Source organism: Onthophagus taurus, chromosome 3 (assembly GCF_036711975.1).
Source record: "Onthophagus taurus isolate NC chromosome 3, IU_Otau_3.0, whole genome shotgun sequence".
Classification (NCBI taxonomy): Eukaryota; Metazoa; Arthropoda; class Insecta; order Coleoptera; family Scarabaeidae; genus Onthophagus; species Onthophagus taurus.
The window spans coordinates 15,014,570-15,039,435 of record NC_091968.1 but is presented as its reverse complement, the minus strand read 5'-3'; the positions used below and the strand labels follow the sequence as shown (position 1 = coordinate 15,039,435).

At 36.0% G+C, this 24,866-nt stretch overlaps 3 protein-coding genes across 5 annotated transcripts; 2 read left to right on the top strand and 1 right to left on the bottom strand.

Moving 5' to 3' along the window:
- Positions 1-504: 504 nt before the first annotated feature.
- LOC139429370 (uncharacterized) lies at positions 505-3,646 on the top strand. Of its 3 annotated transcripts, XM_071195066.1 has the most exons (3): positions 505-922; positions 983-1,063; positions 1,124-3,646. In XM_071195066.1, exon 3 carries the CDS (start codon positions 1,259-1,261, stop codon positions 2,414-2,416), a length of 1,158 nt encoding a protein of 385 aa, XP_071051167.1. In that variant the 5' UTR covers positions 505-922; positions 983-1,063; positions 1,124-1,258; the 3' UTR covers positions 2,417-3,646. The 3 variants fall into 3 exon arrangements, with proteins under 3 accessions (XP_071051167.1, XP_071051168.1, XP_071051166.1); XM_071195067.1 differs by lacking the exon at positions 983-1,063; XM_071195065.1 differs by having other exon boundaries at positions 983-3,646.
- Positions 3,647-7,161: 3,515 nt separating this feature from the next.
- LOC139429460 (uncharacterized) lies at positions 7,162-11,354 on the bottom strand. The gene is made up of 2 exons (XM_071195223.1): positions 10,436-11,354; positions 7,162-10,376 (listed from the first exon to the last, which is right to left on the bottom strand). Exons 1-2 carry the CDS (start codon positions 10,992-10,994, stop codon positions 7,162-7,164), a joined length of 3,774 nt encoding a protein of 1,257 aa, XP_071051324.1. The 5' UTR covers positions 10,995-11,354.
- An 11,913-nt stretch (positions 11,355-23,267) lies between these two features.
- On the top strand, positions 23,268-23,996 carry LOC139429459 (uncharacterized). The gene has a single exon (XM_071195222.1). It carries the CDS (start codon positions 23,268-23,270, stop codon positions 23,994-23,996), a length of 729 nt encoding a protein of 242 aa, XP_071051323.1.
- Positions 23,997-24,866: the final 870 nt, after the last annotated feature.

The following is a 24,866-nucleotide window of genomic DNA, read 5'->3' as shown; positions in this document are numbered from 1 at the left end:
GATGCCTCATTTGCGAACATTCCAGCTCGTGATTTAAAATATTTACCAACACAGTATTATTTCGATAAAGTACCATCTATGGAATTACGAAGAATTTGGACCCAACTACCGTTCGCCTACCAGCAATCGAAAATGTTACAAATGAAGTTACCGTGTCTTGAACATTATAATAATGATTGTGCGGAAACTCATTTCGATGGACCACCACCACCTAAAATGCATTGTATTAAATGTACGTTAGAAAAGAAATAAATGTTATTTTTTTATCCATATTGATGAGTTTTATTTAAAGAAACCTCTTCACCTCCCCTTCCCCCTCCCCCTCCCCCCTCCCCCCTCCCCCTCCCCTCCCCCTCCCCTGCCCCACCCCTGCCCCACCCCCCCGCGCGGGCTCAACTACGCTCCGCTTCGCTCCGCTCCGTACCGCGCTTCGCGCGACCGCCCGCGCGGGGGGGTGGGGCAGGGGTGGGGCAGGGGAGGGGGAGGGGAGGGGGAGGGGGGAGGGGGGATTGTAACCCCCCTTGAGTCACGGGCGAAGATAAGGTCCGAACGACCTCGCATTCTCAGACAGTATGACCTCCCCTTGGGCCACAGGCGATAACAAGGAGAAAACCTGGACAACCTCGCATTCCCAGACAGTATGACCTCCCCTTCAGTCACAGGCGATAACAAGGAGAAGACCTAAACGACCTCGCATTCCCAGACAGTTGACCGGACAAATACCTGTTCACTAACCCGTACTTAAAGGTAGTGGAAAGTGGGTTACTCCTCACTCCGTGTACAGCAGTCGCTGAGTGATATAGTAGTGTACAAAAGACGATAATTCCTTAAAAAGTGTGTTTACAATAATAACAGATTTTGTTAAAAACTGTGTTTTTCCGACCACGAAGAAATCGCCTTCTGCTAGAAAACCATTTGAAAAGTAAGTTACATCAATACAATTTTTATCGGTTTTCTTCATGTATGTTTGTGATGATTTCAGGTATTAATTGTTATACGCTGAGAAAAGTGGTTCTTCAGCGCATTGCAAACCTGTCAGACGTGATAGAAAACCATTTGAAAAGTAAGTTACATCAATACAATTTTTATCGGTTTTCTTCATGTATGTTTGTGATGATTTCAGACATTAATTGTTATACGCTGAGAAAAGTGGTTCTTCAGCGGATTGCAAACTTGTCAGACGTGAGCGAACGTATAATTTTAATAAAATAATCCAAATTTTTTGTAACCCTTTTGATTCCTTGAAGTCTTTCCCATTATGCTTCACTTAATTGGTAACAGCCACGCTCGTGCAAGCGATAATACCGATGGTATGACCGACCCACTGGTTGCCGTGCTGCCACGCAATAACGACAGTACGAATGTTGTTGAGTCAAGCCTACCGTCGTTACCATTATATTGCAGCGGCAACTTTGACGGTTTGAGTCGTACCATGCAGGATTTCACTACAGACCCACCACTGTACGAGCAAATAATGAATGAGCTCCGGTCACAGCCAGGGAACGACAATGGTGCGATTGTTACCACCAGTCCAACCTTGTCGTCCTACGGCTTAACTCGCATCAGTATGGAGATACGAGAAGAAGGAACATATCAGGAAGTTGTTGTGCCACCTGAACCTGCTACCAATCAGGCCGACGTGGTACAACCACTTCCAGATATTGTACATACGGATGTCACAAGTCAAGCACCTGCTGAAAACCAGGTGCTTGCGGCACCGTCTGTACCAGCGACGGAAGACGTATCCCAACCCTCCGATAGGATATGTGTTTCGCCTGTCTTCTCGAGTGGACCCATACGGTACACATCCCGCCGTATAAAAAAACGCGTCAACTTGTTGTCAAGGGGTTGCGTGAAACAAACTACCCGCCCAAACCCTTCTCCTGCTTCACAAGACTCCTGTAGATTGCTGCGCAACGCATTAGCCAAACCTCCCCGTAACACACGAAGAGTACCTACACTCGCTACAGTAACCAGACCTGCAACGGTGGTTACATCTCCACCAGAGGTGACCATCGACATCCGTGACAGCCCGCCAACTATCACAACTATCCCACCACAAAATGTGGTGTTCCCACCACCTTTACCTATCCCTACTATCCCGCAGAGGCAAAATCTTCCAGCTGTAAATACCGCACATCCCGACCCATGGGTTGATGCGTTTCTGCATTCAACAACCAACTTGGCAAGCAGTCTTTTGTCCCAAGAGGATTTTTTCATCTTGGGCTTGAAACCTCAATTGCAAACCAAAGTGACGACTTTGGAACATCATAAGCGCCACTTCGTGAACGCGTTGAATGCAGTAAACCAGAATCCCACCATCTGCTTTGCTGCTTCTTCAAACATCCTTAACATGTACAACACCAAAATTAACCTGTATAAGTCCCTTCTCAGGCTGCTGCCTGACAACGGTTAATAGCGTTTTTTTTTTGAAGCTCGTTCAGTTTTTTTGTCTCTTGCAGTGTTAACGTTGCAGGAGTTGGCTATGGAGAGCGTTAATTCGACGATTTCCCGTAAAGACCGTACGTTGCGGTTAGTAGATGTTTTACCAAAGACTCTACTACTAAACGTAATGTACAGCTGGGACATATGCTTCTGGCGTCGAATATCCCGAAAGGGCGATCGAATCAATCTTGGGGAGGTTTGCTTCCCCACCGTGGAACGCTTTGGAAAGAAAATGTCGCAAGGCACCGTACATAAGTTGTTCCACGGTTCTCCGGTTGATTGGAGTTCAACTTTCGGAGTGGGTCTTCAGTATCAAGCAAGGTATGTTTTTTATGAATCACATTTGGGCAACCTTTGCTATCGTTGTCGACGCCGCCTACACCATATTAGTATAACGAACGTTTTACAACTGGATTGTCGTGTGAAATTGCGCTCGAAAATAAAGTATGCATCTTCTGAACGATTGCAGACTATTATTTTAAATAAAAAATATTGGTGTGCGATGTGTTGTCGTGTGTCTTTGTTTCGAGTCTGTTTTAAACCACAACTTGAGGAGGATCAAAGTACTGAGGAATTGTCGGAGGGATGTCTCAGCAACTAATATGTTGTAGGTGGTTTTTTCAAATTTGTACACCATCCTTGTATGATACTGAAAATCGTTCGAATTGATGATATGACAACAAGTTCGCTTCCTTTTCACCTTTTCCGCTCCCATGCTTTTGTTTATATGTATTATTAATTATTTATTTGAATATTTACCGTATCTACTTATTGTTACCGCTCCCATGCTTTTGTTAATATGTATTATTAATTACTTATTTGAATATTTACCGTATCTACTTATTGTTAATTTAATACTAAGTAGTGTAAATTGTACTGTGACTTACACTGCTTTATTTTGTTTAATCACATAACATCTGTATGTGAATAACCCACTGGTGGTTCTACTACATCAACCATACAGATACTTTTGAAATCATGATAATAAATAATTTTGTAAATTTATGTATACCACGTCTTATTGTAAAATAAATATTGTGTAATATTACGCACGCTTTAAATAACTTTCAAACTCAATGTTAACAGTTTATATAGTTAAAGTGTTGTAAACCATTATTTTGAAACAATGATAATAAATAATCTGCTGAAATTTTTTGTATGCTACATTTTATGATAAAATAAACATTGTTTTCTACTACGACTTCATTTCTTGTTAATCTCCCGTTCAAGTATCACCCGTCAGCATGGTTGAAGACGTTAAGTTTGTTAGCCAACCTTTAACACTACCAATCTGTAATCTTCATAACGACTTCGCTGCAAATAAATTTAAACGACATAGCGAATTATTTGGTGGGGAATGTAAACGTGGTTTGATAATTGGTTCTTCGGGTGCCGGAAAAACAAACGTAATGTTAACTTTATTGACAGCTCTCAACGGGTTGCGCTTTTTGAATGTATATTTGTGCTCTAATTCACTCTACCAAATCAAATACGAATTTCTACGACAATTACTTAAACCTATCCGCTCTTGCGGCTATTATGAATACTCAGATGTCGGACGATTTCTACCACCGTCAAAGGTGAAAGAATATTCAATTATTATTTTTGATGATATTGCTCCTACAGAGCAACAGATTATCAAGGAATATTTTTCATACGGTCGTCATAGAAACGTTGATACTTTTTTACTCGCTCAAAGTTATAGCGCCATTTCCAAGCAGCTTTTACGTGACAATTGCAACCTTTTAGTTTTATTTAAACAAGATCTCACTAACTTGAAACATATTTACAACGATCATTTGCTAGGGGACATTACGTGGGATGATTTTGTCAGAATTTGTCGAACTTGTTGGGATACACCGCACGGTATATTAGTTATTGATTTAGATTGCGATAAAAATAACGGACGCTATCGGAAAGGTTTCGATGAGTACATTATACTGTAAAACCATTGACTTTACGACTGCATGCTCAGTCTCTGTGCGATCATTACACTATCACGTTGAACTATGAATCGTAATGTTGCACAACAGTTAATAGCTGCGCGAGAAGATGTTAAACATAAAATACGCACTTTGAAAGGAGATATAAAACAGAAGCAGTCCATTGCCGAAGCTCAACTCGCTCCACTGAAAGAACCTCTGACAGATATTTCCAAAAAATTACAAACTGTCAATTTATTAGCGCTCGACAATAAATTCGGGATAAAACGTGATTTATTTACCCCGAAAAAGGAGCAGTCACCAGATATCTCAGCCTTACTGGCTGACTTGCAGAAACCTTCTAAAGGACTTAAACTGGAAACTCCTAGAGTGAAACCTAAACGTAGAGTTACGTCAACACCCATTAAACCGGGAGCTAGCATGGATGTTTCACCGGAACTCGCACGGAGTCCGCAATTTCTCAGCGACGAAGAGGTGTTCGAGGGTCGAGATACTACACCTGAGGTTTCTGTTCGTGAGTCAGACACATCTTTAGATGTCTACGAGCGGGACGCTAGGGAGCAGTTGGCGCGCATGAAAGAGAATATGGAGGGAATGATGGAACAGACAGTTATTCGAGAAGCTTTAGGACAGCTGGACCCCTTACCACGTACCTATGTTACGGGTTTAACAGTAGATGTAAATAACGAGTTCGATCAAACTTACGGTGTTCGTGCACTTACCGATGGATTGTATATCGCAAATCAACCAATAACGTTTGACGGGAAAAACATTTTGGTGGGTGAATTTACGTATACAGGAACACCGGGGTTATACGAGTTGTTATTCAAAAATAAACCGGGTAAATTTACTTTACCAGATGCGAGAAATTACAAAGATATCTTACAACGTTCGAATGTACATAAAAGAGATTATGACGCTTCAAAAAGTATCATAACTGATGATGAAAATGAAAAGTTTGTGAACATAATCAAACCAATTTCCTTGGGTCAAAGACCAAATGTGTACTGGGCTCGATATTGGCCAAAACCTAAAACTGGATCAGGTCACTTAAATAAGTTGTTAGTACCTGCTGCAATTAAAGAGTACGAATACTGGGACGACGTGAACGAATTAGTTGATCGGTTGCGTTTACTACTTGCTTCCGAAGCAGCAGGTCATACTGCTCATCATAACGAAATTATATCCCTCATAGAGGAATTACGGGAAGCGCAAGTCATTCGTTAAGGGTATATAAACTTTTTTCTGTTTCTGTGACGCTTCAGAAGCCAATATGCCTTTAAACCGTTTTGGTGAACATGGTTCTACATCTATCGATAAATTTGGTAAGCATGTTCACCACCATGTTATACAGAACCACATAGCAAGATCCGAAGTTCTACAACCTTCATCAACATTTATTTTAACTTTACGTGGTGATGGAGATGTTGATCCAAAAACAAAACTTTATAAAATCACAAACAAAAGTGGAATTACGGATTACATCAATTCTTTCTACGAAGGTATGATAAAAGATGTTGTAAAGTCCGCTCATGTTCAGTTACTTGTTAACGATATCGTTATTAAGTCGCTCCAGGGAGTCCAACTCAAACGCGGAGATACCATTAAGTGTAAAAATAATGCACCGATAGGAGGACTACCTTTTCTTGTAGAGTTGTTGATTGAAGGGGTTGTAGAGTAATGGTTAGTGTTAAGCGAGATCTCGTTAACGAACTACATGCACCTGCGAGACGACATTATCGGCGACGCCGCGTTCTGCTTCACGGACTATTGGATCTTTATCAAGCTGATTTGGTTGAAATGATCCCATATGCGTCGGTCAATAAAGGTTACAAGTATATACTGACTGTTATCAACGCTTTTTCAAAATACGCATGGGCCTTACCACTCAAAACCAAAACTGGGAAAGAGGTTACTCAAGCTATGAAGGACATTTTGCATAGTAAAAAGAATATTACTCCGAGCAACTTACAAACCGATAATGGGAAAGAGTTTTACAATAGCGATTTTCAAAAATTAATGGAACAACTTAACATTAATCATTACAGCACCTATTCCACTTTAAAAAGCTCGATTATCGAACGGTTTAATAGAACCCTAAAAAATAAAATGTGGAAAGAATTTAGTATGCAAGGAAATTATCGCTGGTTAGACTTACTACCCAAATTACTAAAATCTTACAACAACACAATACATCGCACCATTCACATGAAACCTTCAGCTGTTAATCGACGAAATGAATCTGCTCTGTTAAATACTGTATACAATTCCATTAAAGTTGTCGACCCCAACCACCATAAATTTAATGTGGGGGAACACGTGCGAATTAGCAAGTACAGACACGCTTTTGCTAAAGGTTACCAACCAACTTGGTCCAATGAAATTTTCACCATAGCGACAGTTCAAAATACTAATCCCAGGACTTACCTTATTAAAGATGGTAGAGGAGAACCCATTCTTGGAGCATTTTACGACGAAGAATTACAACGTGTGAAACACCCGGATGTATTTTTAATTGAAAAAGTTCTTCGTCGAAAAGGAAATAAAGTCCGAGTGAAATGGTTGGGAATGGATAGCTCTCATAATTCTTGGATTGCAAAAAAGGATGTATTATAATTTTTACACTAAGAAAATAAAAAACTTTTTTTTTTAATTTCGTTGATTTTATTTCAAGTAACCTTTTTAACAACCTACTTTCTACTTTATATACAAGTTTTGTGATACAAGCAAGTATTTTTTTTTTTTTTTTACAAATTAACTGATCGCAATTTAACTAGCCATACATGTTTACGTTTAACAACTCCAATAAGTTGTCCAAAAGATCTTCCCTGCGTAGATCTTCAATAAGATAGTTTCCCCAAGCTAACGTATGACATCCATCCTCCATCACGTAACGTTTATCGTCATGTGCAGAGAGCGCCACTTTATTCTTTAGTTCTGTATACATCGTGTGATAGGAGGAGCGAAAGACATACATCTTTTTTCGCACAGAACCTCCATCTTCGATAATCCGTTTATATTCTGAAACACTTAAGTTTTTATCGATAACATACTTTTTCACACCCTTGGCACGCTTGACAACTCCTTCCAAAGTGTTAATACAATAAGCTTTAGCTCCTGTACCATAAAACGATGTTAATATCGTATTTGGGTACTCATCTTTCATTTTTCCAACTATCGGCGGCCCTGGAGGAATATTATGTCTGTTGTTTAACTTGTAATTAGAGGTATCGAACATCTCTATATTTTCTTTGATATCCTGGTATACATTCTCAGTAAATATTTCGAGAATTAACGAATCCGTATCTGTATATAACAATAATACGTTTTCACCATATTTCTCTTTTAAAAAATTATAAAAAAAGTTATAAATGACCGCTTTCGACAATTCCAGTACGCTAAACCCTACATACAGAGGTTTGTTATATTTGACCTCCACCTTCTGCATTTCAATGGCTGCCAAATTATGGCAGAAAATTTTCGATGACTTGAAAGTCGGCTTTGCGATAAGAGCTTCTGCACCGGGTCTCCTGTAACGATTCTCCCAATGTGACACTAATCGTATATCGACTCTATTTTCAACATTTTCCATCGTTTTCCCATACACGATATTATTCATTTGTTTATAATGATTTTTCCCAAATTCATTCGTAGCATTCATTCGTTTCTCAGAGTTAAAATCGATATATAGTTTCATCCACGGCGATTGTTGAAATTGCAATGCACGGTGTATTTTGGTTAGCTTAAGACCTTTTTTCACACATTCACGTAGGTTTACATAGTGAATTATGTATTTCGATTTATTTTGTAAGTTCGCAATCAACTTAGGATGCTTCGATCCGGGAGCGATTATGTTTTCGGGACAAAACGGTAGATCATCATGCTGGTTGTGTAACCTTTCGGGATACTCCAAATCCACTTCAAAGACATAACCAAGGTGTTCATCATCTAAACACTCCACATCTATATCTGCTATTTCTTGGTTCGACAACCATCGAAAACCGCCTGTTGGTAATTTACAACTCATTGCATACCCATACAAATTGGTAGCGTCCAAGTATAGAATATATGATGATGGTTTTTCCGGGTTAAAATCGTCAAGGAACTTGTTGTTTGCTATTGCAGATCGTTTTACACACATACAGAGACCGCCTCTAATTCCTTTCTTAAAAAAGTGTAACATGTCAATGTCTGATAACAATTCTAATTTTACACCTGTCATTTTTAACAGAGCATCCCACCCAAACCCGGGCGCAGTATAATAATGGCAAGGATCCAGATTGTAATTCTCCAAAGATATTGTCCTGAAATTTTCAAAGACGTCAGTCAACATTAACACATCTGACGTCAAATACAGGTCACTGTATTCTCCCAACGTTGTACACTTAAATTTATTCCATACAGTCTGTGCTCTAGAGTATTGTTCCTTTGAAATATTACTTGAACTCAATATGTCGTAAAACTGTGTATGATCAGGCAATTTACTATACTCCAACTTTTCAAACGAATCTACGAACGAATATGGAAATACACCTTTCTGGCGCATCAATCTAAATTCTTCAGAGTCTTTGAATTTTTTTTTCACTTCCACACAATCCTTATCATCCAAATATGAAACCAACTTTTCCAAAGAACTCGCCATAAATCTAAACGAGTCGACGAATCTTATTTTCATAAACACTTTGCGTTTCTTTCCCTTGTTATCGGTTGTTTCTCCGACAACTATTTTTTTGGAAAAAGAAATATATTTTTCTTTGTTTTGTGCTATCACCTCTACTTCCTCCTTGTTTAGGGCAATACTTTTCACAAACATGTGGGCATCGTAATTCGACAGGTTGTGGAAAAACACAGGGATAAACATCGGTAATTTATAATTTATATTGCAGACGGAATGCGCAGGACCCCTATACAATCCTGTCAAGTGATCGTGATCACACACTTTCTCTTCTTTGTTTATTGGTTTATCACAAATGTGACATACGGAACTCAGTTCATGTACAAATTGGTCCAGACAGCTTAGCGGTATCATATCCTTTGTTTGCCTCAAATGTTGTTTATAGATCTCTATTACATCCTTCTCCAATCTTATAATAAATTCCAGAGCAGCGTTTCGCCCTCGGTATATTCGGAATTTCGATAAGTTATCATCGTAAGCACACTTAATGTAGTACGCAAACGCGTATGGTTCGTGTTCAAAACATCGGGCCGTATATGGTTTATTATCATCGTAAACTTTTCCTTCTTCGGGCGTTAAGGGTTTCAGAATCGCCTCGAAATCGGCGTACACCACAAACGGAACTTTCATTTTTTTTTCAAATCCTTCAAATTGTAAAACATTTTCCTTTTCTAGATGTCCGAACTTATTCACTTTTATTTGTTCGCTTGGTACTGTTGCTTTCACTTTTTTACAGTCATCCATCTGATGTCGTACCAACTTGTCTTCAGTTGAAAAGTATTGCAAACAACCCTCACAAATATATCTTTGATGTTCATGAGTCGATGATTGTGTATTTATCAGTCGAGATAAGTTTTTTATCCAACAATAGTGGTTATTCCCGAAATTGTCGCTGACTACTAATAAGTTTACATGACGCTCCCGTTTCTGTTTACATATACATACAGTTACAATATCATCTACCATTTTCTCTCCATTATACCAAGAATTTATACCATAGACGTTAATTGAAATGTTATTTTCTTCCTCAAATTTTGGTATGTCTCTGATGGGTACTGGGAATGTTACGCAGTCAAACTTTAATTCTGTTTCCCTATAATCTGGGTATGATGATATTCTTTGCGGTAAACCTGTGGGTTGGTACAGCGCGGATATCAGTGCCCAAGCAAAGCACTTATTATCGTTATTTTGCACGTTTATTACCGCTCTCTTCCCTTTTATGGATGTCGGTAAGTCGATGTAGCTCGATGCTCTTGTAGGATTAAACTTGTTACAGTTCACTTCAAGATATAATATTTCCAACAAGGTCCAACCTGCAGTATTAACGCCTTTAGTTTCGCATTTTACTACTTTTCTATTCTTATACTCTTACCTGAGTCCCGTTCTTGGAATTCCGACATTTTCACCATAATCTCGTCCATAAAGTCCTCGTATGTTTGGTACAAGTCTACGGCTACTGTTATAATTTTATTTTTTGTGTTGAATGATTTGATTTCCACTTCTTCCTTCGTATTTATGAAATACAATCCAAAAATTTCCGTATTCACTTTTAAACTACCATTTACATTCCTCACGGACTGTATCAAACTGATAACTTTTTCTCTAATTCGGTTACTGAATTCCTTCATGTCTACGTACTTCCGTTCATGATCGCTCACTCTAAAACTACATATTTTATCTCCAAATATCGAATCTATTTTTTCTACACCATCATCTATTATTACGAAGGCTTTCTGTTTATGTTTGTTGCTGCGCAGATGTGAGGAATAACATTGTCTGGTTACGTGTTCATCACATATTTCACACACTATAACATCTCCTTGTTGATCCTCTTCCACCTTTCGACGTTTCCCAATACATGCTGTGCGTTGATGTCTCACAAGATTATCTGGTCTAGTAAACTCTTTGTAACACACGTCGCAGGTCAACATGTTCACAACACTCTTACTTCAATACTGTTGAACACGATTTTCTATCTGCTATTTAAAGCATACCTCCTCCGAAGTGGGGTTTTCAATGAACTCACGTCGTGTAACCTTCATTTCAGGTCACGTACAAGGTCAACGTCATGGTCACAATTAAGGTTGACTTCAAGGTCTCCGTTGAGGTCAAAGTAAAGGTCATTGTTCAGGTCAAGGTTACTGATCAAGGTCATGGTCACTAAACGTGATCTTGACCTGAGGTGAGCTCAAAGTAAAGGTCATTGTTTAGGTCTAGGTTACTGGTCAACGACCCCCTTTGCAATAGCCGATTCTGGAACCTCCTCCCAGAACCTCAGGGCAAGGTCAAGGTCATGGTCACTCAACGTGACCTTGGCCTTGACCTTGACCTGAGGTTCTGAGAGGAGGTTCTAGAATCGGCTTTTATCTACTACTTATTGTATTGAAGAACAATATGTAGGTTTATTTCTTTGATTACAGGGTATCAATGAAGTAGTGTTTTGCAGGTGGCACTTTTGTTTTTGTTTGTCAATCATTTTGTCAATTAAGTTTTCTGGGAAATTATTGTTTTTTGTTATCTGTTTGATAATGTTCAATTCCTTCTTTAAGCTTTCCGGTTTTAAATATGTATTAAAGGCTCTATGTAAGTATGTTCGAATTGCTGCCATTTTATGAGTGTTTGACTGAAATGAGTTATAGGGAATAATTGAGTCTGTTTGTGTGGGTTTTCTGTAAATGTTGTAATGTATGTCATTGTCTATTTTATATATTTCGACATCAAGAAAGTTTATTTTATTATTATTTTCAATTTCTGTGGTGAATTTTATGTTGGGGTGTAGTTTATTAAGGTATGAGTGCATATTTTCAGCTATGGAATGGTCTCGGGTATCAAATATTACTAAAATGTCGTCTACATATCGTTTCCATGTTATGATCTTGTTCCTAAAAGGGTTGATATCATTTATTATATGGTCGTTTTCTAGTTTATTGAGGAAAATGTCAGCTATTAGTCCACTGAGGGGTGAACCCATTGGTAGACCTTCGTTGTACATATACATTTTATCATTAAACAGGCAAAAGTTTTGTTCGATGCATAGTTTGAACAAATTATATATGGTGTCATTTCTCCTTTATCCTTTAGTTTAGTTTCCAATATGGTTCTGATAATTTCCAATGATTCTCCAGTAGGTATGTTAGTGTATAGATTGGTTATGTCATATGAAACTAGAATCAAAGAACTCTGATTGACAAACAAAAACAAAAGTGCCACCTGCAAAACACTACATCATTGATACCCTGTAATCAAAGAAATAAACCTACATATTGTTCTTCAATACAATACCCAGGACATTTAACTACTAAAATAAAGAAAATTTTTACAAAATATGATCTTAATATAACTTTCAAAACGAACAACACTTTAACTAATTCCTTGATAAATAATAAACAATCGTTCAACACACTCGACAAAAATGGATTATATAAATTGGAATGCACAACTTGCAACGCAACATACATAGGTGAGACAGGTAGAGCACTAAAAACACGAATAAAAGAACATAAAACATAAAAAAAAAGAGACAATTCTAACTTTGGTAAACACCTAATATTTAATCATGACCACGAATTCAATGAAAACAATGATGCACACATACTCCACAATATTAATAAGGGACGTTTAATGGAATTACTGGAAGGATACGAGATTAAAAGATTTATATTTAACAATCCCAATACCGTATGCCTTAACGAACAAGTACAAACCTTCCAAAGACCAATTTATTCATTCCTAAAACAACCATTCACACCTACTAAACACCAAAATAAACGAGAGTATCAAGATAAAGTAGCGACTTGATTCTGCAATATTTTGGTTCCTTGGCTACTATTCCCATCCTATCCACAAAACTCCAAAACTTCCCATCACAACTCATCACAAACCCAACACCAATTTATAGAAAGTTTGATTTGTATTTGATTTTAATCTTAATTTAAGTTTGATTTTGTTATATATAGCATAACGATAATACGTCATCCAAAACTGGTTCCATAATACATGCCGATGAATTCCAGAATCTTCCGATTCAATTTTAATAGTTTATTTCTGTTTAATTGTTTAGTCGTAAGAGTTTTGAATTGTAATCCGAGGGATATGGTTATCTTTTATTCAAAAATTGACGTAAGTAGAAATAAGGACACAATAATTTTTAATTTTTCTTTAAAATTGACATAACCTAAAAATAATTTTAATTTTCTTTTCTTTTACACACTGTTTTAAATTTCAAACTTAATTTTGATTTGATTATCTTGTATTCATGTACAGGAATTTTCCTGAAGATGAGGACTGGATCCTCGAAACATGTAGAATAGAGAACTTAAATAAATATAACATTGAAAAAGTATAGAAAAAAGTATTTTCATCTAAATAGATATTGTTGATATTTGTAAATGAATTGCTTCTTTGTAAACATTTGTCACCGTGAGCGTATAGGTTTCCAAATGAAACACATCAGCATATTTTCAAGAACTCTTTGTAGTATTTTCTGTTAATATTTTTTTCTATCTTTATCCAGTCAGGAATTGTATAGTTTGATGATGTTGATGGTGAATGTGGTAGCGGTGCTTAGTCATGTTATTTTAGGTGAAAAATATCGAGTAATTGACATTCTTCGTGTTTTCGTTTTTTTTCTTTTTCTTCTTTATATTTTTTTTTTACTTCTTTATATTTCTTCTTTTCTTCATATTTCTTTTTCTTCTTTATATTTCTTCTTCATATTTCTTTTTCTTCTGTCTTCTTAGATGTTAATTGAGTCGCGCAGGCAATCGCGTTGGCAGGATCGCCATGTAATAACTTAATAAGTGTTCTTCTCTATTAAGTATTGGGAAGATTGGTAAAGGTGATCAATTAATAATTAAAGACTGTATCGTTGTCTTAACTTCTATTTGACTTCTTTGTAACTATATCTTTTACAATTAATTACACTATACTTATACTAGACTTACTGCTAACGTAGCACAACAAACCTTGTTATGTTTGTCGTACTAACCTTATTAAATAACCTTATTACTCCTAACCTACTTAATATTAATAGCAACATTACTATTAGTCATACGTTACAGTGGGGATAAAGAGAATAAAGAATGAGCAATTGAATCTTTACCACAAAATTAATTAAAATCTTGTTTGTGATAGTAGTGTTATTGTTGTCATTATGGCTGTTGAATCAAGTTTATTTTTTTTAATTCAATGTGATTTTTATAAAGAGTTGGAGCATACTTACTTTTATCACTTGAAAAGGTTTAGAGGAGAAGACAATCTTGCTGGTGTTCAGACCATTTTTGATAAAATAATGCTTCCTGATCGAATATTATCATATGCAAATTTACGTTTAATCTCTATTAACCTTTTAGAAGTAATTTTAAAAGAGAAACTCAATCTCGATCGCTTTTTTAAACACTCTATAAAGCTTCTAACTGATAACGACAATCATAATGATTTAAATCTTAAAGATTTCGATTTGATTGTTAATAAACTTGATTGTAAAATTGTCGATGAAATGTATAGAAAGTATTTACTATTAAAAGTATTTAAAATTAAAGACACTATTTCGATTTGTAATATAGCATGTAAATATAAAAACTTTTCCTACTATTACAATAAACTTATTTGTGATGCTTTGTATTGTGCAGATAATGAATTTGTAAAGAAATGTTTAGATCTATCATCAGAGTTCAACTATGAATTTCAATTGGAACCGTTCTCACCGTATATCATCAAAGCGTATTGAATTGGTTAACAAATAATGTAAGAAACGCAAATAGAGGAGATCTAGTTGGATGGTTATCTGGACCTGATTCAGCAATTTGGCCGTCAAAGAATCCTCAGGATTACACTGATGCTTTGAATTTAATTCAACCATACATAACATTTAATTCATACTACCTCCACTAGCACGTTTTATACAATAGATTTTATACAACTATACAGGATGTATCTCCATGACTGCAACAAGGGGTGATTCTTTACTGAATTTTAAGGGTAGTAATTTTAAGGGGGCAAAATTTTTTTAAATGACAACACCAATTTTTTATGCGATAATGTGAAAGAATACATTTTCTTGAGTATCTTAGAGCAAATTTTGCATTCAATTTTCTTATCTCCTCCCGAATTCGTACCTTTAAATCATCGATGTTCGCGGGTTTATTAACGTATAACTTACTCTTTAAATGACCCCATAAAAAGAAATGCAGGGGAGTTAAGTCTGGGGAACGAGGTGGCCATTCTAAAAACCCACGTCTACCTATTCATTTTTGTAGAAAAATATCATCCAAATACGTTCGAACGGGAAGGGCGTAATGAAGTGGTGCTCCGTCTTGCTGAAACCATAGTAATCTATCGAATTCATCCGGTTGATCTGCATCTGAGTATATCGCTATTAATGTTGGAACCACATCTTCCTGTAAAAATTGCAAATATCTAGCGCCTGTCAGATTTTCATTAAAAAAAAATGGTTCCAATATTCCGTTTCTCACTATACCAGCCCAAATATTAACTTTTCTTGGAAACTGTATGAGTCTCCTGCATCCACCTGGGATTCTCTAAGGCCCAATATCTGCAATTTTGTCGGTTTACGGTTCCACTTAAAGAAAAGGTAGCTTCGTCCGAAAACACAATATTTTTCGCAAAGATTGAGTCATTATTACACAGAATTTGCATTTGTTCGCAAAATTGCAGTCGACGGTCAAAATGATCTTCTACTAGTTCTTGAGTTAGTGAAATTTTATAAGGATGGAATTTATGTCGGTGTAATACATTGAGAACAATACTTTGACTCAAATACATTTCTAAACCTACTTCACGAGAAGCCATATGAGAATTATCAGCAACTCTTAAAAAAATTTCAAGTTGCGTATCTTCAACGATTGTGGGACGACCAGAACTTGGCAAGTCACGCACATGCCCATTCATTAAAAAGTAAAATGTTCAACAGTAAAATGATCAAAATTACCAAACAACTATTTATTTGTTTATAAAAATATCATTCAACGTAACCATAGCTACGAACAAAGCAAAGCCACTTGAATTATTTCGATAAGTTCATGCCATCGCGATAGTTTGAAAGCACTTTGAATTATTTTCAGCGCCTATTAGAAATTTTTCCAAATAAAACGTTTATTAATAACAAAACGTTCGAAAAAAATTTTTTTCGCAAAATTTTTCTTTTGCAACCTAATTCAAAGTTTGCTCTAAGATACTCAAAAAAATGTGTTCTTTCAGATTATCAAATAAAAAATAGGGTTGCCATTTAAAAAAATGTTGCCCCCTTTGACCCCGAAAATGTACGCCACTGTAAAAAAAATTAGACATAGGAAAACACGACAAATTTATTATAGTCTTTGCCACCTGAAAGGATTTTTTCAAAAAGAAACTCGTTTTGAAGATATTTCAGGTGTTCCAGATTTTTTATTCATCCTGTATACAATTTCTTTGATTTAAGAAGTAACAGCTGTTGTAACAATATGGCGGTCGGCAACATATCAAATTTTCCTAGTGTAATTATTTTGAAAATTGATCAATAGCAACCCTAGTTTTTAGCGTTTCAATTTGAAAACACTCCTCCGAATTAAAAAATAGGGTATAGTTACAAAGGAATGTTCTTACATAAATATCTCTCTGCAACTTATTTTAAATAAAAAAATATTTCAAAACAATTCTTTATAATAAATTCAAATAAGACGTCAGCGACATCCACGATATTACCAAACAACAAAAACGAAGTTTCCCCAAATAAACATATAACCTCAAATCAACTTTGGCGGCAAAGTGCATGACAGCACAACACTTCACAAAATTTAATCCTCTCTAATCATAATTTTACAAAATTCTCAGTGTAATTTAAAAGTGTAAACACAAAAAGAAATGCCCAGTAACTTTTTTAGTAAGATGTTTTTGTAACCATTGACGAAAGTTCTCTTTTTTAAAAATATTAATGTAATAATTCAAATAACGTAACACGCTTGTTTTAAGATTAACATAAAAATTGTTTTGTATTAATATAGGTATTCTTCTGATGATGCTATAACAAATAGCGAAACCGGTAGAGAAATAATAAAAATCCATTTAAAGTGCGAAAACGAATTTTATTTACATCAAACATAAAATGGAAAGAACATCATTAATAGTTATTTAACCAACAAGTCTATTAATCGCATTTTAATATACGAGTTAGTTACAATATTTTTCCGTTGACCGTCTTTTCAACAAAATAGAGAAAATCCATTGTTGAAAAATCTCCCAATTCTGTCACTGGCAAAATAACCTCATTTTTAATGTGTCATAATTTATTTTTGTAGTCTTACCGAATAGATATAGTGGTCGGTTGGGTCGGTATTACAAATTTCATTAGAGAATATTTATTAAATTGACTACTATATTAGTTCGGTCGGACTTTCTTAAAATCGTTTATTAATAGAAAATCGTTTATTAATAGGTGTCATTAATGAATGATTTTGTATACATTTATAAATCATATAAATACACGGTCGACGGAAAATAATATTAATTCTCAAAGTCACGGACAGGAAGACTAAGGTCTATAGCCCTTTTGGACTCTTTTTTATATTTGTTTTATACAGGGTGTATCTGAATGACTGCAACAAACTTCAAGGGGTGATTCTTTAGTGAATTTTAAGGGTACTTTGATATATGAACCATGGGCGACTTCGGCTCCCCTAAGGAGCTACACCCCTCCAAAAATGGCGGAAAATTTTGGTTTAATTTTTTTTTCTCAAAAACCATATACGCTAGGAAAATGAAATTTGGGGAATATGTTTAATTCATCATAGGGCACGTTTTGACCCTATTTGTACTTTCAACCCACCCTTCTAAACTACTAAACGTAACCACCCCCTTTACATTTTTGCTCAAATTTTTGTATGCAGATGATAAATACATTAGAAAATTTTTACATAGATAGATGAAAGTATTCTAAAACTTTTTTGTTTCTCTGAAATTTTTCCAAAAACGTCTAATTCTTGAGAAAAAATATAGTAAAGCAAACACTACCCGTTAAACAACGGGGTTGTCGATCAAAAGTTGGAATGAATTTTTAATGAAAAAATCTTAGTAGGCTTGCAATCTTTGTCAGAAATATTTTTGACGTTTAAATATCAGTTTTTCTTACTATTATTATTGTTTTTCAAATTAATTTTTGAATAAAGTTCTATCGCATTTACGCTCGTTCACTCGACGTTTCAAAATTTTAAATAAAACAATAATAAAGTAAGAAAACCACTGACATTTAAACGTCAAAAATATTTCTGACAAAGATTGCAAAGCCTACTAAGATTTTTTCATTAAAAATTCATTCCTCTTTCGATTAACAACCCTACAGCTTAACAGTTAGTGTTTGATTAATTATTTTTTTTCTCAGAAATTATTAATTTTTAGAAGAACATCAGAGAGACAAAAAAGTTTTAGAATAGTTTTATCTATCTAACTGAAATTTTTCCAATGTATTTATCATCATCATAAAAAAAAATCTAGGCATAAATTGAACGGGGGTGGTTACGTTTAGTAGTTTAGAAGGGTGGGTTGAAAGTATAAATAGGGTCAAAACGTGCCCTATTATGAGTTAAACATATTCCCCAAATTTCGTTTTCCTAGCGTTTATGGTTTTTGAGAAAAAAAAATTAAACCAAAATTTTCCGCCATTTTTGGAGGGGTGTAGCTCCTTAGGTGAGCCGAAGTCGCCCATGGTTCATATATCAAAGTACCCTTAAAATTCACTAAAGAATCCCTTGAAGTTTGTTGCAGTTATTCAGATACACCCTGTATATTAAAACTAAAGTAATTAATACAATGTATTTTATTATGTTTAATTTATTCATTCATTTTTAACAATTTTTCACGCAATATTTTGTCAAGAATTCGTTCAATTTCTTTAATACGTCTTTGAAATTGTTGTCTATCAATTACCGCCTCTATTCCCGTCCGCTTCTTGCTCTTTTATATACATCATCACACTACTTTATAAATCTCTATCTCCTCCTTAAATCGAACCGATTTCATATTTATTCCAGTGAAAACACGTCATATATGTAGGATCAAATTCCCCTAAGTACCAGTTACGAACTAGAAGAGAGCGGAAGAAGAGGGGATGCGAGTGTTACATGTGAGAGCTGGCAGTGTGTAACTAGCAATGAGAGATAGACATTGATGTTTGACCAAAAGTGGTGTATTTTTGAGGTTAGAAAAAAAGAACTAAATATCGATTTATTGTGTGTGCGTGTTTTATTTTTCTCCCACAACATCCAGTTTCCACAAATTTTGGGGGCTCAGCCGGGATTCTGGTTAATTAAAGGAACTGGAACGGTGTGCGGACGGGAAGGCGAGACGCTTGTTGAGTGACCTTGAAGTGACAACGTTTGTTTTTTTTTCCCGAGAAGTTGAGATTTTTGAGAAAAAAATGAATAAAAACAATAACCAACACGACCAGGGTGCGAGTGGCGATAATGTCGATAATTCGACGGGCAATGTGAACAAAGAGTATGAGCTGTTATTGCGTGAGCGAGAACTGATCCAACGTGAGCGAGAACTTTTGGTGCGCGAACGCGAACTGATGAATAACACGTTGGATAGATCGATGACATCATCATCATCTAACGATTTGAGACAGGTAGTACAAATGATTCCGGAGTTTAATCCGTCGCGAGTGGCCGGCTTATCTTCGAAACAATGGGTGGCGAAGATCGAACAAATCGGGAGTTCTTACGGCATTGACAATGATATTTTGACACTGCACGCTTCGACCCATATATATACTATCTCCTATATCGCTGACTCCCTATCTAAGCAATGAGTGGCGAGCGTTTCCATCAAAAGAAGACGGAATGATATATGTTTTGTCTTTGTCGTGCCCCCATGTCGCGAAGGCGCTTGCGCGAATCGTAAATTTTAAAGAGTTTGAAGTGCTTCGCGCGTATTTTATGCAGCTTTGAAATGTAATTATTGCAGATAATTGACTTTAATTATAAATTATCATAGATGCATCAAATAAATTAGAATATATGTACTTTTGTGTGAAATTGACGTTGAATATTGCTTTAAATATCAACTTTATGTAGGTTGTTCATTAAACATTATATTCTTTAAAATTAAATTAATACATATATACATAGTAATTATTAAAAATGTGTACCAAAATATAGTTATTAATTTTTAACATAATTTGTGAGTTCACGCCCTTTAATGAAGTTGTTACATTAATTAAAGATATAAAATATGTACTTAGGGTACTTACTATTTAATGTACATAATATTCTATCAAAATTTTCATCATATCGATGTAATTACTAATTAAATTTTTAAGAAAAATGTTTCAAGAAAAGGAGTGCTTTGAATTCTTTTTTATTACACTGAGATCGTTCCTTCTACCTGCTCAACCAATTTTTAGGCCCTAAAAATATCTTTTAACAAATTTTCTTCACTTTCTTAACAAATAATAATTACATTTTAAATTGCTTAGTCCTAAAATATGTTAATAATTATGTTATTATACACATGAAACCTATAATATACATAACTAAATATTTAGATTTTAGGTTATGTTTATGTCAAACATTTATTTGGTGATTTATAAACATCAAGGTCATCAGCTGCTATTAATTTTTAATTCACCGTCCAATAAGATAAAAGCGTACTCACCACGTGTTCACGCATGTCTCTTGAGTAGACGGGGGCACGACAGAGACAGATATATATATATCTGCACTCTAGTGTTTACACTCTTTTGCTGCCTTAGTCAGCGATATAGGAGATAGTATATATATGCTTCGACCAAACTTCGTGGGGCAGCGCGATTGTGGTATGACGGCGTACCTGAATGCGCCACAACATGGCAGAACTTCAAAACCGAGTTTTTAAAAGCTTTTCCTACCAACTTTGACGAATCCGCCATTCACGCTCAATTGATGCGAAGAAAAAAGAAGAAAGAAGAAACTTATGAAGAGTATTTCTACGAAATGGTGGCGATAGCGAAGAAAGGGTCCATCTCTGATCAGACTGTGATCAAATACATCATTGGAGGATTAAATCAACCAGACTTAGCAAAGGTGTTAGCATTACAGTTTCATTCTGATCCAATTGATTTATTACAACGTATCAAAAACTATGAAGCTACTTTTCAGCCGGAAAGATATGAAAAACCTACACTTAGCAGAGATCAGCAGAATTTCAAGCGAGAGGAGAATAGACTTCCCAAAAAGTGTTACAACTGCAACGAGAGCGGACACTTAGCGGTAAATTGTAGCCGACCAAAGAAACGACGCTGTTTTTCATGTAATCAACCAGGCCACATTGCAAGCGAATGTACCAATAAGAATTCGATTGGTAATAATAGAGCGAGCGTATCTACGGTAACAGTTACGGACTTTTGAGTTATGATGATTAACGTTGACGGACATGAGGTTAAGGCACTCATCGACACAGACAGTGATGTAAACCTTAACTGTCGAACTGCTTGGATTGGGAACTACAAGAACTAGATCATTTGGAAGCTGTACGACATGTGTGAAGATTAATGGCGACGAATATAAAACAAAAATGAATATGTATTGATTTTAGAAGACTCAATGAAAAAATTGTTAAGGACAGGTATCCTTTACCATTAATAGAGGACCAACTGGATAAGCTGAGGGATGCTCGAGTGTTTAGCACACTTGATCTAAAAAATGGATTCTTCCACGTACCTTTGGAACGAGAAAGTAGGAAATATACTTCATTTTTAACTCCAGATGCCCAATACGAATTCTTGAGAACTCCTTTTGGATTGTGCAATTCCCCAGCCGTTTTTCAGCGGTTTATCAATGAAGTCTTCAGGACACATATCAGAGAAGGGGAAGTACTAACTTATTTAGATGATGTTGTAATAGTGGCATCCGATGGAGAGCAAGCTTTGGATCGATTAACCCGTGTAATAAAAGCGGCAGAACGTTATGGTTTGTAAATAAATTGGAAAAAATGTCAACTGATGAAAACAGACATCACCTATTTGGGACATTATATTGAGTATAACCTTATCAGACCATCAGAGGAGAAAACGTTAGCTGTCTAAAGATTTCCAAAACCCACAACTGTTCAACAGGTACAGAGTTTTCTCGGCTTGACGGGGTATTTCCGTAAATTTATTAGGGATTATGCATACATTGCAAAACCATTAAGCGATTTGCTGCGTAAGAATATTAAATTCAAGTTTGAAACACCACAGGAGGTTGCATTTGCGACTTTGAAAAATTTATTGTCTAGCAGACCAGTGTTGGGAATTTATCATCCCGAAGCGGTAACTGAATTACATACGGATGCGTCAAAACTTGGTTATGGAGCAGTACTTCTGCAAAAAGGTGAAGACTGCAAAATGCATCCTATTTACTACATGAGTAAGAAAACAACTCCGGTAGAACAAAATTATTGCAGTTACGAACTTGAAACATTAGCTGTGATAACAGCCTTGAAGAAGTTCAGGATCTATCTACAGGGACTCAAGTTTAAAATTGTAACTGACTGCGCAGCGTTATCCATGACTTTGCGGAAAAATGATTTGTCACCTAAGTTAGCGAGATGGGCTATGTTTTTGGGAGAGTTTCAATATGAAATTGAACATAGACCCGGTACAAAAATGGCGCATTGTGATGCTCTTTCAAGGAATATTTTAACTGTTACCATTAATTCCGAATTAATAGAGCAGGTGAAACGAGCTCAAACTGATGATGAGTATGTCCGGGCAGTGATGAAACTGTTAGAATATAATCAACCACACGAAGACTATCAGTTGAAGTACGGAATATTGTATAAAACTGTACAGGGAATAGATTTGATTGTAATACCAAATAAGATGAAAATGGAAATAATAAGAAGAACGCACGAAGATAACGGGCATTTTTCCATCAGAAAAACTGAAGATATGATTTTACGTGATTTTTGGATTCCAAACATAGATCAAAAATTGAACAATGTATTAAAAACTGCATCAGATGTATCCTGGCTGAGCGAAAATACGGAAAGCAAGAAGGTTTTTAAACCCAATCCCAAAAGAGGAAATTCCATTACAAACTTATCACATGGATCATCTAGGACCACTTGAAACTACGGCTAAAGGCTATAAGTATTTGCTGGTAATCATTGATAGTTTTACCAAATTTGTGTGGCTATATCCTACCAAAACTGTTACAACGGAAGAAACTATTAGCAAATTGGAACAACAGAAGATGATATTTGGTAATCCCGAGCATATTGTCGCCGATAGAGGTACAGCTTTCACGGCAGAAAGGTTCAGGGCTTATTGTCGAGATGAAAATGTTCAATTAACCCACATAACTACCGGTGTTCCAAGAGCCAACGGACAAGTTGAGAGGATCAACCGTATAATAATACCGATATTAACTAAATTAACTGTCAATGACGAGTCAACATGGTTTAAACATGTCGGTAAAGTGCAACTATTCTTAAATAAAACGGATCAGAGAAGTATTCGAACTAGTCCAGGTGAAATCCTATTTGGAGTATTTTTGAAACACAAAGACGATATCAGATTAAAGGAAATAATCGAGGACGAATACCTAAAAACTTTTGTAGAAACCCGAGAAGAATCCAGAAAATTAGCAAAGAAAAACATACTGAAGATCCAAGACGAAAACAGAAAACAATTTAATAAAAAGAGAAAATCTTCAACACAGTACAAGTGTGGTGATCTCATCGTTATAAAACGAACCCAATTCGTAAATTGCGGTAAGTTTAAATCCAAATTCTTGGGACCTTACAAGATTGTAACCGTTAAAAACCATGATCGATATGATGTTGAGAGATTTGGTATGACAGAAGGGCCAAAGAAGTGGCCAAAAGAAGGCCACAGCGATGAAAGATGCATCTTCGATCATCAGAGGTTCAGTGCCTTTAATATGTTTAAATATATTAGGGTCGATGTTAAAAAAAATTGAAGAAAAGAAATTGTGTTTTAAAATAAATATATTAATTTTTATTTATTAACTTTGTGTTTTATTTATTCACCACATTCAAATTTAGGTGGCGCCATTGTATTTAAATTTTTCTGTTTATTTTATAGTTACTTTTAATACCAACCTATTTTTTTTTCCCCAAACTACAGTTGGCACCGCTCCCTATACTTACTACATTGAGACGTGACGTCACCGCAGAATTGGCAGGATTAACTTCCGGTCTAGAACTGGCATTCTTACACTACTGGACGGAGCGATTATCGGTCTACTGTCAGTGTAAATTGTAAAAATCTTACCTACCAAGTTGGATCTGACAATAACGTTAGCGGCAAGTTGTATGGCGATTAACTCCGCCTGTATGACGGTGGTACTTTTACCTAGAGGTTCAGATACGTGGAGTCGGAAATCGTACGAGAAGACTCCGGCTCCAGCTCCTTCCCGTCTCCTTGAACCATCAGTGTAGATTTTAAGGCTGTTGTTTACCTCTACTTCTGTGGAACTTGGGTGGGTGAGATATTTCTTCGTAAAAATGTGTTGTAGGTGTGTGAAGTCCGTTCTACATTCCAGAATTGGTGAGTAGTCCACCATTTCATTCCAGAGAATGGCATTTTTGCTATATCTCTCACCCATTAGAATTTTTGCTGCTCGCAGTCGAATCATGGTTACCAGTGCCACCTCTTGAATGAACAAATGAAGTGGCGTTAGGTTCGACATGTTTGCCATGGCTGCAGTGGGGGTAGTCCGCAGCGCACCTGTAACATGCAAACACGCAAGTCTGTGTACTTTTAAGTGCAGCAGTGGATGTAGAATGTAAGGTGTTTGACCACCATACTACTGCACCATATGTAAGCA

What these genes read in the sequence shown, in the direction of transcription:
- LOC139429460 (XM_071195223.1), bottom strand. Translation starts at nt 10,994, where the DNA reads ATGTTGACCTGCGACGTGTGTTACAAAGAGTTTACTAGACCAGATAAT. An exon ending in ATTCCAAGAACGGGACTCAG is followed by an intron (nt 10,377 to 10,435) that starts GTAAGAGTATAA and finishes TTAATACTGCAG; the next exon opens with GTTGGACCTTGTTGGAAATA.
- LOC139429370 (XM_071195067.1), top strand. Translation starts at nt 1,259, where the DNA reads ATGCTTCACTTAATTGGTAACAGCCACGCTCGTGCAAGCGATAATACC.
- LOC139429459 (XM_071195222.1), top strand. Translation starts at nt 23,268, where the DNA reads ATGATATTTGGTAATCCCGAGCATATTGTCGCCGATAGAGGTACAGCT.